Source organism: Myxocyprinus asiaticus, chromosome 15 (genome assembly GCF_019703515.2).
Source record: "Myxocyprinus asiaticus isolate MX2 ecotype Aquarium Trade chromosome 15, UBuf_Myxa_2, whole genome shotgun sequence".
NCBI lineage: Eukaryota > Metazoa > Chordata > Actinopteri > Cypriniformes > Catostomidae > Myxocyprinus > Myxocyprinus asiaticus.
In genome coordinates this window covers 33,975,789-33,993,988 of record NC_059358.1, presented here as the reverse complement: position 1 = coordinate 33,993,988, position 18,200 = coordinate 33,975,789, and the positions used below count along the sequence as shown (strand labels likewise).

The window sequence follows — 18,200 nt, the reverse complement described above, 5'->3', positions numbered from 1 at the left end:
AATATCAAGTTTTAGGACATGTAACATGATAATGTAATGTACATTCCATGGTATATAAATATGGTGATCATTCAGAGCCATAGTATGTACATAAAAGTGCCACAATAATAATCATTCCATCTGAAACATCATTACCATACCATGGTACTGCAGATTTGAATGAACTAAGAGATTTTGTGATAGATTTTTTTGTCAGTTTTGTTGCATTGCAGGGTCTCTTAGTTCCGACTAGACACTTAAAATTGTAGGGAAATGCCCAAAGAAATTTGAGATTAATGAGAGACAGTTTTTTGCTCAAATTTCTAATGTGTAGCAATAAGGACCAGACAAATGAAATAACGTTGTTAACAAACATTTAATTAGACTGATGATGTGACAAATTCCCTAATTTTATATAAGAGGGGCAAAACACAGAGGACAGTCCAATAACCTCAACATTCCTCAATAAGAGCATTTTAATATGTTTTTATTAATATATATTTTATACAATTTTGTTAGCTGTCCATTTTTCATAATTGACTACATCGTTTGCTGTACTGGGAAGGAAGGAAGATGACTGGGGCAATGATTAAGTTTTTTCAAACACAGTTGTGAACCATGGCCCAGTGAGCCCCAATGGAGGTGATACCACCGCCATTCTGTCGACCACTGAGAAAACGTAGTTCACTTTCTCTGTGGGTCGGGTAGAAGTTAAACGAGCTTCCAGCAGGCAGTCCCACATTAAAGGAGCATCCCTGATTAGTGACAAACATAAGCTCGTAGATGTAGCCATTGTAATACTTTCCAGAGACCTGAGAAATGGATTCTTTGTCAAAGAGTTCCATCTCCATTGGAGTGCCATAATTTGAACCAACGATTTCCGTCCAGTTACTGTCGTATCTCAGCTGGATCCTAAAAAAAGGTCATTAAAGATCAAATAGATAATAAAGAAACACACAGACCACAAGAAATGGAATGCATATGCATTTAATAATAAATGGAATTCAATGCCATCTTTCAGAAACGTAATTTTATTTTCTCTTTTTCTATTATTTATTCGAAAAATCAGACTGTCCATTTGTACTTGAGCAAACTTACCCGCTGATAAAGCTTCCCCAAAAGTATTCCCAAACTCTGACACCAGTGATGTGACCCTCGTGTGCAGTGGAATATTCATTCCCACTGCCATCCCCAACAGCAAGTGAATAAGAGTAAAAGTCAGGTAAAGCTGAAAGAGAGTATAACAGCTAAAAGTCTGTGTGACAAAATCACATACATCTTTCAATCATAATATATATATATATACATATATATATATATATATATATATATATATATATATATATATATATATATATATATATATATATATATATATATATATATATATATATATATATATATATATATTATTCATAAGATGATGAGTGCATAGACTCCATAACTTCCATCTAAAGTGGTTAAAATACAGTGATCTCTAATAGGACAATGTTTTACTTTTGAGTACTATTATGATTACTTAACTTCAAAAGACACTTCTAATTATAATTTGAATGTCCAATTATAAAGTCCCCCATAACAGAACTGTACAGAATGATGAAAACACATAACACACAATCACAAAATCAGCCAATACAATGTATGATTTATTTATTATGCATATTTGAATTTATTTCATAAGATGTAGCAAACTCGGTAATGTTCTGTGAGCATGGCTCTTTTTGCCTTCTTTATTACTGATATGACAGTGTTCTGAGACTCTATACTGTCACCTAACGATACAGCAATATTGTCTCTGCTGCCCCCACCAGCGCTGGAATATATTTGATGTAATGTGTATATATATATATATATATATATATATATATATATATATATATATATATATATATATATATATATATATATAATTATATATATATATAATTGATTTGCCTTAAAATGAATTTCAGCAATCTGGTTTGAGCTGAACAGTCTTAAATCACAGATGTGGGGTGAGTGATACGCACGCTTTGGCATGCCCATGGCACAAACTGCAGAGAGAATCAGAAAATGATGCAGCATTTTGGGATAAGTTGTTGTCCAGTGCACTCTAAGGAGATCAAAACAAATGAGGTTATTAAACTTCTGAAGGTTCTCGGGTTATTATGCTTCATTATTAAAAAAAAAACTAAAAAAAAACTGGGTGCCAGTGTGTCTTTGTCATTCTACTACAGAAACAGAAATAATCTGTAGGCTATTTCTAAATTTCATGACCTCACTGATACAAAATCTTTGAGCTGCCAAGCAAAGCATGTAACTCTAGTTCAATATAGAGTTTTCTATGCAGTGTGTAAAATGCAAATTGTATTGGACGAAAAGTGTGTGCTAAATGACTAAACAGAAATGAATTCATTCATTTAATTGAGTACACCTTAAATTAATGGTGTAATTTACTGACAAACTGTTGCTAAAGTATCAGTGTTTAGTTATGTCCAGACACACTATCTTTTTTTAAACAATCTGATAACATTCACAAAATAAAAATAAATACATGAACTAAGAAATATCAGTGTGTTTACTCATTTACTTTTTTAACTAAATATAATAGTTTTACCTGTAGTTAAGCCAGTTGCCGTTGATATCTGAGGAAACTGGTCTGTTGACTGAATCTGCATCTACTCTCCACTTACAATAGTCCAACCTCTTCTATTGGTTAAACTTTGTCCCTTTGTGTTCCAGTCTTCGTCTTCTGACACTCTCAGATTGAATGTTGAAGAACCAATCGTGTGTTTGAGATTTGACAGTCACCAGCTTCAGTTTCCACTTTTTTGTTTTTAAGGTTATTTTGAAAGCTATCAGAACTTTATCAAAAATTCCCAGAAGATGTGTTTAGTCCTATTCTACCATTTACAAAATATAAGACTTTGAAGAAATTTTTTGTATCTTTTGTTTCTAATAGCTGCTCAGATTTTGCTGTACGCATTTAATGCATTTGGATAAAGTCTAAAGAGGTTCTCTCGTTCATTTTAGAATAGGCTATTACAAATAGGACCAACATATACTTGTAAATAAGTGTGTTACTAATATTTGCCTTCTACAATCTCTTCGCTCTGAAGTATTCTCATCTATCATCCATCATTTTAATAATCTGTCATACTTGCTTTGCTTTTGTCATGCTGGGGCAGTACAGCTTTATCCTGGCAGGGCCACATTTTTATGCCAGCAATGAGGCATTTCTCCTGAACTCCTGACTTATGTTAGACCAGAAAAACATGGCCTGGTTTGTCAACTATTTATTTAAATAACATTTGCAATGTTTTTCAATATGTCAGATCTTCCATTACAGTTAAAAGCATATTTACATGATATAACTAGTATACATGACACAACTGCCAACCATCAAGATTTCACAATTCAAATCAGTTCAGTCATGGCCACTAATAAATACATGTATCATGCATATGCATATATTGTAAGAAACTAGTTGATGTTTTTTTTTTTTTTCCTTGTTTACATTATTAATATAATGCTTCTGCTTATGTTTCTTAATTTTCTTATTGGGCCAAACCAAAAAGTGTGTAAGAATCCAATTGTTGAAGTTGGCTACACCCCCTATTGACCTGTTTCATGCAATGTCACTGTATGCCATGTCTGTGACTAAAATTCCATTTACTTTCTATGTGCTGCACTGTGGGATGCGACAAAAACCTTCTTCAGGAACTAAAGGAATAGTTAACCCAAAAATTATCATTCTCTCATCATTTACTCACCCTCATGCCATCCCAGATGTGTATGACTTTCTTTCATTTGCTGAACTCAAATTAAGATTTTTAGTATAATTTCTCAGCTGTTTTGGCTCATACAATGCAAGTGAATGGGTGCCAAAATTTTGAAGCTCTAAAAATCACATAAATCAGCATAAAAGTAATACATAAGACTCCAGTGGTTAAATCCATGTGTTCTGAAGCGATATGATAGGTGTGGGTGAGAAACAGATCAATAGTTAAGTCCTTTTTTACTATAAATTCCCATCCTTGTTCAGTCAATCTCCATTTTAACTTTCACTTTCACATTCTTCTTCTTGTGTTTTTGGTGATTCACAGTCTTCATGCATATCACCCCCTACTGGGCAGGCAGAAGAATTTCTAGCAAAAAACGGACTTAAATATTGATCTGTTTCTAACCCACACCTATCATATCACTTCTGAAGATATGGATTAAAACACTGGAGTCATATGGATTACTTATATGCTCCTTTTATGTGCTTTTTGGAGCATCAAAATTTTGGCACCCATTCACTTGCATTGAATGTCTGTACAGAGCTTAAATATTCTTCTAAAAATCTTAATTTGTGTTCTGCAGAAGAAAGAAAATCATACACATCTGGGATGGCATGAGGGAGTAAATCTTGAGAGAATTTTTATTTTTGGGTGAACTATCCCTTTAAAAGCAGCTATTACATTCAAACAGACAGCATCATGATTTGTAATATTGTGACCAAATCAGACCTGAAAACAACACAAAACATTTGTAACTTCTGAACGAGAGATGTTTACAGTGATGTACCGGTGGGCGTGTATACTCATTGGTCACACATCAGACTCGCTGGCGTACAGAGATGAATCGTGGATAAAATATATTTAAATGTCCGCGAAAGTCCAATTTGGCTATATTTGTGCTGTCTTCAGACATGTATGAACTTTTTCTGGGACTTTTCACGGACCAAGAGCAATTTTTGATGTTTTTCTTGATATTATTTCATGGGTGTTTTTTTAATCACAGCCATTGTTTCCTCCCGCTGATTGTCACAAACATGGTGGCTGTGAGGAAAAAGTGACATCACTGAAACAGGTCAATAAGTCCATAAAAAAGTCCAAGTCAAGTCCTCAGTTGAGTCTTCAATTGTTAAAGAAGTGTACTGTGTATTGTATCAACCAATACACTACATATAGAAAGCAGTTTACAAATTCAGAAGTGAGAAATTAATAACGGTTTGACACATAACATCATTTGCCACACAGGCTTGATAAAATTAATTAACCAGTTACACAGCATAAAGGTAATTCTGTGGAAATACATGGGGAAATTTGAGAGTAATGATGACACACTTTTTCTCAAAAGTCTAATGGGCGGATCATCATGGTGGTTGTATACAAAGAGTAGTTGGGGCCTTTGAAGTAGTGCCACTTGATGGCATCAAGTGTGGTGTAGTACATGCCGTTGAGGTTTGATGGGCCACAGGCATCAAACCACCAGCCTTAGAAGAACAATGAAGAGAGAGAGAGAGAGCAAGAGAGAGAGAGAGAGAGAGAGAGAGAGAGATACACACTGAACACACTTATACACAAACATGTCCACCAAACAAAACAAGGAAAAATATTTGACTGTTTTATTGATTTAAAAAAAGCTTTTGATTTGGCATGATGGATTGTTCCTAAAACTGATTCAGAGTGGAATAGGAGGAAAGTTTTATGATTTAATAAAGGACATGAACAAAGACAACAAATCCTGCATTAATATAAACTACAGACAAGCTGAATATTTTAGCCACAATAAGAGAGTTCATCATGGCTGCAGCCTAAGCCCAACTTTATTTAATATTTATATCAATGAATTGGCCACAATGCTTCAAAACTCATGTAGCCCTGGACTCACACTAGATGACCTGCTGCTGGTCTCACATACAGAAGAAGGATTACGTGAAAGCCTCTCAATTCTAGAAAAGTACTGCAGTAATTGGGCATTAACAATCAATGTCGACAAGTCAAAATGTGATAATTTTTCTAAATAAAAACCATCTTCAAGACAAAAAATATGTTTTTACACTTGAGGGAACAATTATTAACCATGTTACCAGTTACAGTTATTTAGGTCTGACTCTCTCGGCTTCTGAACAATTTGACTTGGCAATAAAAGACCTAACAGACAAGGCTTGCAGGGCATATTATAGTATAAGAAAATCACTATTTAAATTGAACCTCCATATTAAACTGTGGCTGAAATTGTTTGACAGTGTCATCAAGCCCATACATATATATGGCAGCGAAATCTGGGGCCCCAAATATAAACTGAATTATGAGTCCTGAGACAAAAGTCCAGTTAAAATTTTCCACCTTGAATTCTGTAAAAATATCCTGGGAGTTCAAAGAAGTGCTTTTAACCTGGGCTGTCGGGCAGAACTGGGCAGATTCATTCTTTTGACTGACATTCAAAAGAGAGCCAGTAAGTTCTAGTTCCACCTGTCAAGACTACTTAGTGGTCAAACATCAGCTGAATGTTTCAATTCAATTCAGGCAGGCAAAACTAAAACAAATTCAAAACACAACCCTAGAAGAATACATTCATCATTGGCAGAGCAAACTCAAAGAAATTAACAAACAAACTTATTTCCCAAAAATAATGTCAGAATATAAATTGGCATCATATCTGACCAAAATTAAAGATTAAATTACTACCGCCACAGGAAGCTCCTTACGAAGTATCGTGTGAGTGAAACACACACTTTACACTCATTGAACAGATACTGCCTGAATTCAGCAGAATACGTAATATAGAGAAACTCTCATATGTTCTTGGAGAGAAGGCTGAATATATAGATTTAGCAGAAGAGTATGTTCTCCTGTCATGATCTGAGGGAGAGAGGGTGACCCCTCACTAAAAACTAAAAGTGTCAGTTTAATTTAATGTTACTCATTGCTCTCTGTAGATACTTCTTTTTACAATTTGTGCACTTACCTGTATGTTGTTTTAAGTATGTGATCATTTTTATTATTATTATTATTATTATTATTATTATTATTATTATTATTTATTTTTTTTATCCACTTTTTTCCCAATTTGGAATGCCCAATTCCCACTACTTAGTAGGTCCTCGTGGTGGCGCGGTTACTCACCTCAATCCGGGTAGCAGAGGACAAGCCTCAGTTGCCTCTGCTTCTGAGACAGTCAATCTGCGCATTTTATCACATGGCTCGTTGTGCATGACACCGTGGAGACTCACAGCATGTGGAGGCTCACGCTATTCTCCACGATCCACGCACAACTTACCACGCGCCCCATTGAGAGCAAGAACCCCTAATCGCAAACACGAGGAGGTTACCCCATGTGACTCTACCCTCCCTAGCAACCAGGCCAATTTTGGTTACTTAGGAGACTTGGCTGGAGTCACTCAGCACGCCCTGGATTCAAACTTGTGTCTCCAGGTGTGGTAGTCAGCGTCAATACTCGCTGAGCTACCCAGGCCCTTTTTTATTATTATTTATTTATTTTTATTACTACTATTACAGAATGCTTTGGCAACATTGTACATTGTATGCAGTCATGCCAATAAAGCTCATTTGAATTTGAGAGAGAGAGAGAGAGAGAGAGAAAGATCATATAAATAATTTTGGATGGATGGATGGATGGATGAATGGATGAATTGGTTGACCTCATGCTTTGATCTCATTTTAGGTGGCAGATAATAATGCCACTATTACCCATTGGTTTTAACTCATTGGTCATTCTTTTAGGAAGAAAGGCCAAATTGGACCTCTCCCTTGCAGCTATACCTCGCTACTGGTCCACAGCCACACACATTCTGGCATATAGGTTAGACCTGCTTGGCAGTACCAGTCACTTGCTACTTTTGGGGTCTGGAAAATTTCAAACAACTTGGACAGTTTTATGTTTCTATCTGCAACTGTTAGCAAATTAACCCTTGGACAGGAAAACAATAAGGTCTATATTTCATACAGTAGTTTAGAATGTGTTGCCTTTACATCATTTTAAATAGATTATAAATCCAGGCATACTCTACAGGAAAAATAAATTATACTTCATATTTTGTTCCCTAGAACATGCTGTTATAGTATGTAAGTGAGATGTAACGACCCTGTACAGTAATGTGCTAGAGTATTAAGTCTCAGATTCACAGCAGATGGAAACAGACTGAGAAAAGAGTAACGATCATCTCATGTTAGATGTTGGATCTCTTCTCCCAGACACTAGCAGCGCTTTTACAGTTGTAGGGAACGAAGCTTACTAAGCTTTGAGACACTGAGGGGCCAACTTTGCGGTAAAGCACTGCTGGCGAGTTGCTTACCACCTGTGAGCATGATGGCACACTTGCAGATGCAGTTGTCATTATCCATGTCTTTTGCGCTAAAGCCAGCCCCATTTATCGCCAAGCTTTTCTGTCTGCCAGCCATCCCACTGTAGCTCTTCAGGAACAGCCTGACAGAGACAGACAGTTTAGACAGATGTGAGAAAGAGAGAATGAGAAAGGGTGTGAGAAGTCTCTCAAAGTTCAAAGTGACAAAAAGAATGTTGGCTTGCCTTAAAAATGTCTCTGACTGAAACTATATGATCTGCATTAATGACTCACCTAGGATCATTCAACGAATTAAAAAATAAATAAATAAATGTGTGCATTGAAAGAATGTCCATTATTTGCACTAACACACACAGCATCAAAGAAAAAACAGCTGCAACCAGGGTCAAAAGTGTCTGAGAAATTCTAAATATTTATTTTAACACCTGTATTCTAAGCCTAGTTGAGTATCTTAATTATTTAGATGGAGAATTTATTTTAATCAGTTGATTAAAGTCATAACAGAATGTGTTTTATAGGGTTAGGCAAAAAATCCCTGCTGCATGAAGGAAAACAAATGCCCCTGCAGATAAACACCAGCTTAATTTACAAGCTCATTTCTGATACTCCCTGCAACTGCAAAAAAAAAAAAAAAAAAATGTTGAAAACACAAATTCTGATGCAAAATTAGATATGTGACAGGAGGCCAAAATGTAACTCCTTTTTCACTATAAATCTTGACATCTGCTGTCTCTTTGGTGATCATGATTTCAAGCTCAATTTACATGCATTGTTATGGACCTAAAGAGCTGAGATATTCTTCGGGGTGAACTATTCCTTTAAGGTCCATTCACACTGAATGTAAATATGCTTAGTTGGTGTGAACAAAAGAGAACAAAAAAATGCCAAAATGGACCAAACAATGAGATCTGCTTCAGTACATAATTCAGGCAATTGTCAAAAAAGGTACCCTCTGGATAAGTCTCATGAAAATCGCATTTGCTGTTACCAGGATTGGGAGGGTCACTTTTTAAATGAATTCCACTACAGATTACAGAATACATGCTGTAAAATGTAATCTGTAATGTATTCCGTTAGATTACACAAGGTCAGTAATGTATTCTAAATACTTTGGATTACTTCTTCAGCACTGGTAGATTTTTTCACTTGTTTTGACTATAAAAACTCAGTACAGTAAGACAAAATACACATGTTAAAATACATTCTCTGAAAAACCTAAATATCTTATGCAGTGTTGTTTCTAAAACAAGATAAATCAAACTGATCTTGTTTTAAGGATTTGTAGATATTTTTACAGGAAAACAATAAAAAATTATAATCAAGAAAATGATTTTTGCCCTAATATCAAAGATCTTACTAGAAAAGAAGAAATTATGATCTAACGTGAATTTTCTTGATAAAAAAATATGATCGTGCCTGGTAACGTGCATGTAAAATGGCTAGAAATATCATTTTAGCTTAGCGTAAAGCTGACAATTTACACAAGGTTTATTTCTATTTCTTCTGCTCTAAACTTACTTCAAACTTACTTCTCTGTCTGTTCGTATGAATGTAACACATCATAAGAAAGTGTTTCACTGCTGTTCAAATGCACTTTGGATCGCATCATTTATATGTATAAATGTTTTCCATCTGAAAGGACTAAATATTAAATGAAACAACTGACAATAAAATGCAAAGTAATCTCTTCAGTAATCAAAATACTTTTTGAATGTAACTGTATTCTAAATACCAATGATTTAAATTGTAACTGTAGTGGAATACAGTTACTCATATTTTGTATTTTAAATACGTAATCCTGATACATGTATTCCGTTACTCCTCAACCCTGGCTGTTAATGTAATATCAATGTCACTTTTATTTATAGAGCACTATTAAAAACAACAACAGCTGGCCAATGTTCTGTACATAATATCATAAAAGTATAATAGAACAAACTTCAGTAAATGATGTACATAATATGGTACATGATGATAGACTGTTATAAAACACAGTACAAACAATACATAATATGTAAAACAGCAGACAGCAAGTTTAGGGTTAAGGCTAGGGTATACTTAGCTTATCTATGTGCTTTTCTATCTTGTGCATGGTCTAGCACTCAGCCTTTCAAAGTATACGCCTTGCTTTTGTATTACCTCTGTCCTAACTTTTTTTTATTTGAAGACACATGCATTTGAGTAGGATAATCTTGTATTAATTTAACATAAATTTGCTTAAATGCATTTAAAGAAAAAAGGGAAATCAAGAAATTATAAATTGATACATTTCATTGCCTGATGAAATCACATAATCCATACAAAAGTAATTTTAATCTGATTACAAGTATTTTCAAATGTAATCTGTTTACAAGTACTTGAATTTTGTAAACATGTAATCCATTACTACCCAGCACTGCCAATAGGTTTAGGTCTATAGCTGGTAGGATAACTCTGTTTTACTCAATTTCATGTGAAATAATACCTTATTAATTATTTAGCATACAATAATGCCATACCATGTGCAAGCAGAGCCCTTGCAACATGGATGTATGTCATATATAATTTTATTAAATATATATATATGTGTGTGTTTAGAAGCTAAGGAAGACAAATATTTGAGAGATTGTTAATGCTTTTTAATACGAATACATAATTTAATGACTTGAATCATGCTGGCCTGTGTTTTTTTTAAAGGTTAATTCTTTATGCTAAAAAATACATTAATGATGATGGTGAGAAAAGAAGTGTTACTATAAATATGAACAATTTCTAACTGACTAACTGAATAATAACTAACTATAACATAACTAACTAATAATCTAACTGACTAAACTTAAATGGCCTACAATAACTAAATACTATACTATATACTTACTTGTGTTAGGTTAATATGTTAGGTTGGCAAAAAAAACTGACCATGTTGAACTGAAACACAGATTTTAAAAGATAATCAAGCTGGAGGAAGATCATCATCATTTGGAGCAAAGACAGTTGCAGTCAGACAGTCCCTAATGTGTTCTCCACTCTGCAGGTCTGTTACTGTACTTCTTTATGTCTTCATTATGTAGTTGTGTTTCCTCTGCAAATGTTGCAATGATCTTCACAGCAAAGCATGGCTTAATTTCAAGGGCCTTTAAGAAGAGGGATCACCACTGGGTTTTCATACTGCTGAAGAATCTCTCAATTTTGTAGCAAGCTTTTGCACTGTAGTAATTAAAGCGGCGCTGAATTGCATTTGGAGAGGCGCTCTGTATGGAATAATGAGAGAGATTGGGTGCATGGCTAAGGCAGGGAAAACCACCATCTCCAACCATGGGTATTTTGCCAGTTTCTGAACATTCTGGAGTCATGTACTGATCCAGGATATCCCACAAAAATGTCAAAGTATTTACCTTGGTGGTCACAGGGTGCCAACTGTACAGTAGTGACATTTTTTTATTCTATGGTGACAGTTATCAATGCTTCCCACAATTCTACTTTAGGCAGGACTGCCTGCCAGGTTTGCAAAGCCTGTAGCGATTTTACCAAGCTTCTCCAGAGATTGGAAACGTGAGACTTCGTGGACATCCATGTAAATTGTCGAACAGGGCATGTCAAATACTCTGCAAACAACCCAGGAAGAGGTTGCACTCGCCAGCCAGAATGTGAAGACCAGAACTTCTAAATTCTGCCTCCACTCATGGTCATGGTCTTCATGGAGGGTGGTAATGAAGTTGGTCTGGGTTTGTCTGCTCAGGTGAACATTTGGCCTCAGGTCACTTTTTTATCCAGGCACAACCTGAGCAGGGGTGCCAAACTGAAATAATAAATAATATACATGGGGTATTTGAATGTAAAATGTGTTACAAGAAGGTTAAATTTATTATGTGTGAATCATACTTCTAGGCTATGAAAAACAATTCATAACATAATTTAAAGGACAGTTCACTCATAAATGAAAATTCTGTCATTATTTACCCTCATGTTGTTTCAAACCCATGTGACTTTATTCTGTGGAATGCCAAAGGAGATGCTAGTAGATAGATTATTACCTTAAGTCATCTTTCAATTTCATTGCATCTCCATACATATAAAGTGAATGGTGAGTGAGGCTGCCGGTGCCTAATATTCTGCTTAACATCTCTTTTGTGTGCCACAGAAGAAAGAAAAGCATAAAGGTTTGGAATGAGCTGAGGGTGAGTAAATGATGACAGAATTGTCATATTTGGGTGAATTAACCTTAAAGATGTTCACAAGACCCTGTTGTCATGTTATCAAGGAAAAGTTTAGAAGGCTTGCTATTAGAAATAATAAATTCCAGAAAAAAATAATAAACTGATTCAATGATCTATTCTTCAGTGTTTACAAAACAGCTGGATGTATGTGGGCAGTATGGATGTATCTTACCAATGGGGTGGCGTGTATAATACACTTTTTCTTCTCCTCAGAAAAAGTTTCACCACAACCAGAGCCAGCAAGACGCCGACGGCATACATGTTTACCACTGAACTCAACAAGAAACCCTGAGAAAATAATATATGTTCATGTCCTTGTATTGGTTGTTCTTACTTGTATGAAGGGGGTACTCCTTTATTATTAACTATTTACAGTTTAGGGTCTTATTTAGATGCTTTGAAATTCCACTCCTCACAAAAATTTTCCTATATTCATCTTACCAGACAGACCCAACCCTCATAAACAGAAATATTTCATACAAACATTTAATTAAAATCTAATTTGTGTAGTATGTCAAACCTTCAGACCGCGGAAAAAGACGTCTCGCGGTTACAGTTGAAAAATTAATTCCGCGGGAAAATCGCGGACATGGCAACTCTGAAATATGTGCGACAGGAGCACTAACAGCCTCTGCAGTCGTTTAATTTCGTTCACTCCTTGCTGACAGCGCAGTCATTGCCGATTCACTATATAGGGAAAAGTGAATGGGTGAGCGATTTCGGACACTGCAGCCAGGTATTTTTAAGGTTAATGTTGAATCACTTAGTGCGCATGCGCGTTCGAGAGTAAACAAACGCTTTCAACAGGCGATTGGCTGTTTCTACTGAAAGGCGGGACTTCCTACAACCACCACAGTGCTACGATTTGTTTCTCCTGTTCGTTTTTTCCACGAGAAGTCAGTGGGGATGAGCGTGAATGTGGAGGTGCTTCTGTCTTTGGTTTCTAAGCACAGGCTGTTGTTTGATAAACGCCACAGATATTACAAAAATGTGGAAAGTAAAGAGCTGTTGTGGCAAGAAATTGCGAGGAAGATGGGAGTTGATGGTGAGTTTTCATGTATTTGAGTTGTATTTTTGCATTTTAAGTTGTCTTATGATTATGCATTGCTATCAAACTTGATAATCTTCATCAACGTTTGTGTGTTGTGTTGTACAGTGAATGCGGTTAAATTTAAATGGAGAAACCTACGAGATACATACAGGAAGAGGAAGCGAGAGGAGCTGGAGGAGTGTCGGAATGGACAGGATGTTAAAAAAAGGAAGCAATGGAAGTTTATGCAGATGATGGAGTTCCTCGATGAATCTTTTGAACTCGAAAGGTATTAACAGACGAATTGGTTTCATATATTAAAAAGCGTAGCTTACAACGTGTCCATCATGAAACCTCTACAAATAGACCACCATTATTATTATTATTATTATTATTATTATTATACCGTTGTGTTTCTTGTACTCATAACGGTACCACGATACTCTTACAGTAACTACGTTTCCATCCAAGGATTTCTTTGCGAATAAAGGTCTAGCGCTTCAAACTTAAGCTGATGGAAACGCAAATTAGCACTAAAATGGTACAAGTGTCGACATAATATTTTTCCGTTTAACACTAGCGCATAAACTGTATGTCGATACTTCAAATGTAGCGAAAAACTGGTTTGCAAACACTTTTTTGTTGAGAAAATTGGCATTAACGCAAAAATGTAGTGTCACATGACAGAATTTACCCCAATCATTAATTAGCCTGTGTTAATCATGACGACAAGGTATAGGATCCTTGAAAGCCAATTTATTGTACGTGATTATGGATTGATCTTAACGGCATAAAGATCCAATCACTGCAAACATGACACTTCCAGGAGTGCCAACACAAATATCTCGTATCATGCACATCGACAAGTGCACGGAGAACAAATTAATGGCCACTGTTTGCGATTACTTTAATCACGGTAGACATCCGCTTATTTATTGAAGTTGCTTTTCCACACCATTCAAAATAATAGACGGCAGTCACGGAATAAAATAAATACACAATACTTGGAGAAAAGCTTCAGTGTAACATTAACATACAGCCCAATTCTATAAAATTATTGTTTATACTTTTGAAAAACTGCCAGCAAAATACCCTGTATTAAAATAGGCTAAATAAATTACCAAATGAATAAAGCATTAAATAAAATTATTAATTACCATACGAAAAGATTTTTTTTTTTAGACCTATATATGCCTTTTCTTTACACAAACTTAAATTAGCTGTACCCTGTTCTGTAGATGAATAAAGTCGGCTGTATGTTCTACACTTTTATCAAGACTTATAAAATATCAGAACTATTTGTCCAATGAGTTCACTTTCAGAAAACTAGCTTTTAAAACTTATAAATATTTTAAATCTAACCCTCTTTACCTCGGATCGCATTTGCTGAGCTTCTTCAGAAAATGTAAATTGCATTATGATGCTAAAATTAATTTGAGATGATAATCAAGTTCAGTTGGTCGTTAAAAGTTCTGTACAAATATGCGGGATATAATGCAGTTGTGATGGCGATGCTTTAGATGATTGCTCAAAATAGCCTATTGAATATCAGGAATGTATCATATGTAAACCCTGATATTACACTGCATCAGTTTTTCTTTAATAGCTGTACACACAGCATATACACATCAATGGATGGTCCTTATACTAAGACTGAAAATTTCCCCCACTACTTGGTGCAGGTTGCCAGCTTGAACAGGGCCATGACGATTTGCTTTCGGGTCGGAACAGAAGCAATAGGCGCAACATCAGGACCAATATTACAGTCCTATCAGAAGGGCAACTGCTCCCTTTTGATTGCAATTCTGTCTTCTGATTGCATTTTTTTGTGAAATTATAATTACTCTCTAATTTCAATGAATTGTCTCAATACTCTCCCCATTTTACCAAAACTTCGGAGGAAAAAAAATTAGGGACATCTGGGAGGTGAAAGGTACACAATTAGCGATAAACACTCATTTCTGTATGGAAATGGCTTAAGGGCAGATTTCTTTTGCGATAAACCAAAATTTATGTGACAAAGTGTTTTTTTTAAGCATGACGTCATCACGCACACCTTTTTTTTTTTTTTTTGATAAAAGGCCATTTGAATGGAAACAGCAAATTTCCCAAACTTTATTTTACACATTTGTACAAAATGCACGAAAAGTGGATGGAAACTAGGCTATTGTTTCACTCTAGTGGAGAAAAATGTACTAGTTGCGCCTGTATCATCAGATAGGTGGTGTTTTACAGTAAAGTCAGGGTCATTCCTACAATTCGGTGATATTTCGCCTTTGAAACTTTTGAAAAATAAAACACGATTACAAGTATCTTTGTTTCATTATTAAGTGCACAATAGTTGGAAATGATTTAAGATTTAACTTTTAGGCCCACAGCAGTGTAACATTATAAACTGATTTTACAAAACTCTTTTTAGCAAGCCAAATAAAATTGTAATTGGGTGAAATTAAAAAACATAAATACCACAACTTGTACTTGGGACTTAAATGTCACCAAATTGTAGGAATGACCCATATAAAAGTTATATAAAAGTTTTGAATGTTTGTATTTCATAGTTGTAACTGATTTGCTATGTATTGTTTTGCAATGTTCACAGTAATATCGAGGGGCTTCACAACCCTATTGAGGGCGTTCACACCAAAATTGAAGGCGTTCACAGCAACATTGAGGAGGTTCACATTCACAACCCAATTGAGAGCATTCACACTAAAATTGAAGGGGTTTACACCAACATTGAGGACATTCACAATCCCATTGAGGGTATTCACAATCCTATTGAGGGCGTTCACACCAAAATTGAAGGTGTTCAAGCCAACATTGAGGACATTCACGTTCACAACCCTATTGAGAGCATTCACACTAAAACTGAAGGGGTTTACACCAACATTGAGGACATTCACAATCCCACTGAGGGCGTTCACAACCCTATTGAGGGCATTCAAACCAAAATTGAAGGCGTTCACAACCCTATAGAAGGTGTTCACACCAACATTGAGGGCGTTCACAACCCAATTGAGGACGTTCACACCAATATTGAGGGCGTTCACAACATGACTATCACTGATGCGGAGGATGACCAAGCAGAAGAAAGTGGGAATGAATCAGACAGCATTAGCTCTGGAACATACTTGACCAGTCCAGTTGTGGTCAGGTCAATCAAAAGGAAAAGAAAACGGGCAGAGACTCCAGACTGGATGAAACGCTACCTGGCAGATAAAGATGTCCGGGACAAAAAAAGAGAACAACGCAGAGAGCAACGTAGACTACTACAGCAAGATGATATATATTTATTTTTTGTAAGTTTGATACCGGCGTTGAGAAGGATGTCTCAACCCAAGCAGTCTGCTCTTAAACTCCAGATTCTGAAATTAGTGCATGATGCTGAGTTTGGACAGCCCTGCTATCACAACCCATCTCCAGAGCCCTACCACCAAGTTCCCCCTGCAGACTTTGTTCCAAAATTAGAGCCGTAGAATTATTATTTTTTTGTATATATGACCATATTATAAATATAATGTATATTTAGGTATTTTTAGATGTCATATGACTCAAAATATTGATTTTGTACATAACCCCAGAAATAAACATTTAGTTCTGCATAATTTTCTGTTGTGTTATAACATTTCAGGCCATTCAACTGTTGAAAAAATGAAGTAATGGCCAAGCTGCTGAAGGATTTAGCATGATTGTTATAACATTTACATCTCAGAGTAACACCCTCTTTGATATTTAGGTCTTGGACCATTCACCTACACTTATGCTGCTAAGTGCCCTATTTAGGTTTTTTCACCACTCACCACACACATTCACTTTTGGCACTCTACTAAAACATGAATACTGTATATAAGTGTATTAATGTAGTGTATACTTTATATTAGTGGAAATGTCCCAGTCTTGGGGCTTCCAAATGTCTCATTTTATTTATAATTTATGCACAATTTCATAAACACAAGTTTAAACTAGGAACAATCCAAATTTTCTTAATAATGCTAATTATTAGGACACATCTGAAATGCCATAAAATAAACTTTGTCAATTAAAAAAATAAAATAAAAAATATGTCTGTCCCCAGACTATATATATATATATATATATATATATATATATATATATATATATATATATATATATAAACTCAGCAAAAAAGAAACATCCTCTCAATTCAACGGCTTTTATTTTCAGCAAACTTAACATGTGTAAATATTTGTATGAATATAAAGATTCAACAACTAAGACATAAACTGAACAAGTTTCACAGACATGTGACTAACAGAAATGGAATAATGTGTCCCTGAACAAAGGGGGGGTCAAAATCAAAAGTAACATTCAGTATCTGGTGTGGCCACCAGCTGCATTAAGTACTTCAGTGCATCTCCTCCTCATGGACTGCAACAGATTTGCCAGTTCTTGCTGTGAGATGTTACCCCACTCTTCCACCAAGGCACTTGCAAGTTCCCGGACATTTCTGAGGGCCCTAGCCCTCACCCTCCGATCCAACAGGTCCCAGATGTGCTCAATGGGATTGAGAACCGGGCTCTTCGCTGGCCATGGCAGAACACTGACATTCCTGTCTTGCAGGAAATCACACACAGAACGAGCAGTATGGCTGGTGGTATTGTCATGCTGGAGGGTCATGTCAGGATGAGCCTACAGGATGGGTACCACATGAGGGAGGAGGATGTCTTACTGTAATGCACAGCATTGAGATTGCCTGCAATGACAACAAGCTAAGTCCGATGATGCTATGACACGCCGCCCCAGACCATGACGGACCCTCCACCTCCAAATTGATCCCGCTCCAGAGTACAGGCCTCGGTGTAACGCTCATTCCTTCGACGATAAACGTGAGTCCGACCATCACCCCTGGTGAGACAAAACCGCGACTCGTCAGTGAAGAGCACTTTTTGCCAGTCCTGTC

The 18,200-nt window shown here is 35.9% G+C and overlaps 3 protein-coding genes across 3 annotated transcripts in view; 1 reads left to right on the top strand and 2 right to left on the bottom strand.

Moving 5' to 3' along the window:
* Positions 1-18,200, bottom strand: part of LOC127452486 (syndecan-2-B-like) — a 662,603-nt gene that overhangs the window by 501,022 nt on the left and 143,381 nt on the right. The window lies entirely within an intron of this gene.
* Positions 455-3,173, bottom strand: LOC127452686 (zymogen granule membrane protein 16-like). The gene is made up of 3 exons (XM_051718308.1): positions 3,119-3,173; positions 1,078-1,207; positions 455-891 (listed from the first exon to the last, which is right to left on the bottom strand). Exons 1-3 carry the CDS (start codon positions 3,171-3,173, stop codon positions 579-581), a joined length of 498 nt encoding a protein of 165 aa, XP_051574268.1. The 3' UTR covers positions 455-578.
* Positions 13,092-16,884, top strand: LOC127452484 (uncharacterized). Its single transcript, XM_051717943.1, has 3 exons — positions 13,092-13,294; positions 13,406-13,568; positions 15,879-16,884. Exons 1-3 carry the CDS (start codon positions 13,156-13,158, stop codon positions 16,753-16,755), a joined length of 1,179 nt encoding a protein of 392 aa, XP_051573903.1. The 5' UTR covers positions 13,092-13,155; the 3' UTR covers positions 16,756-16,884.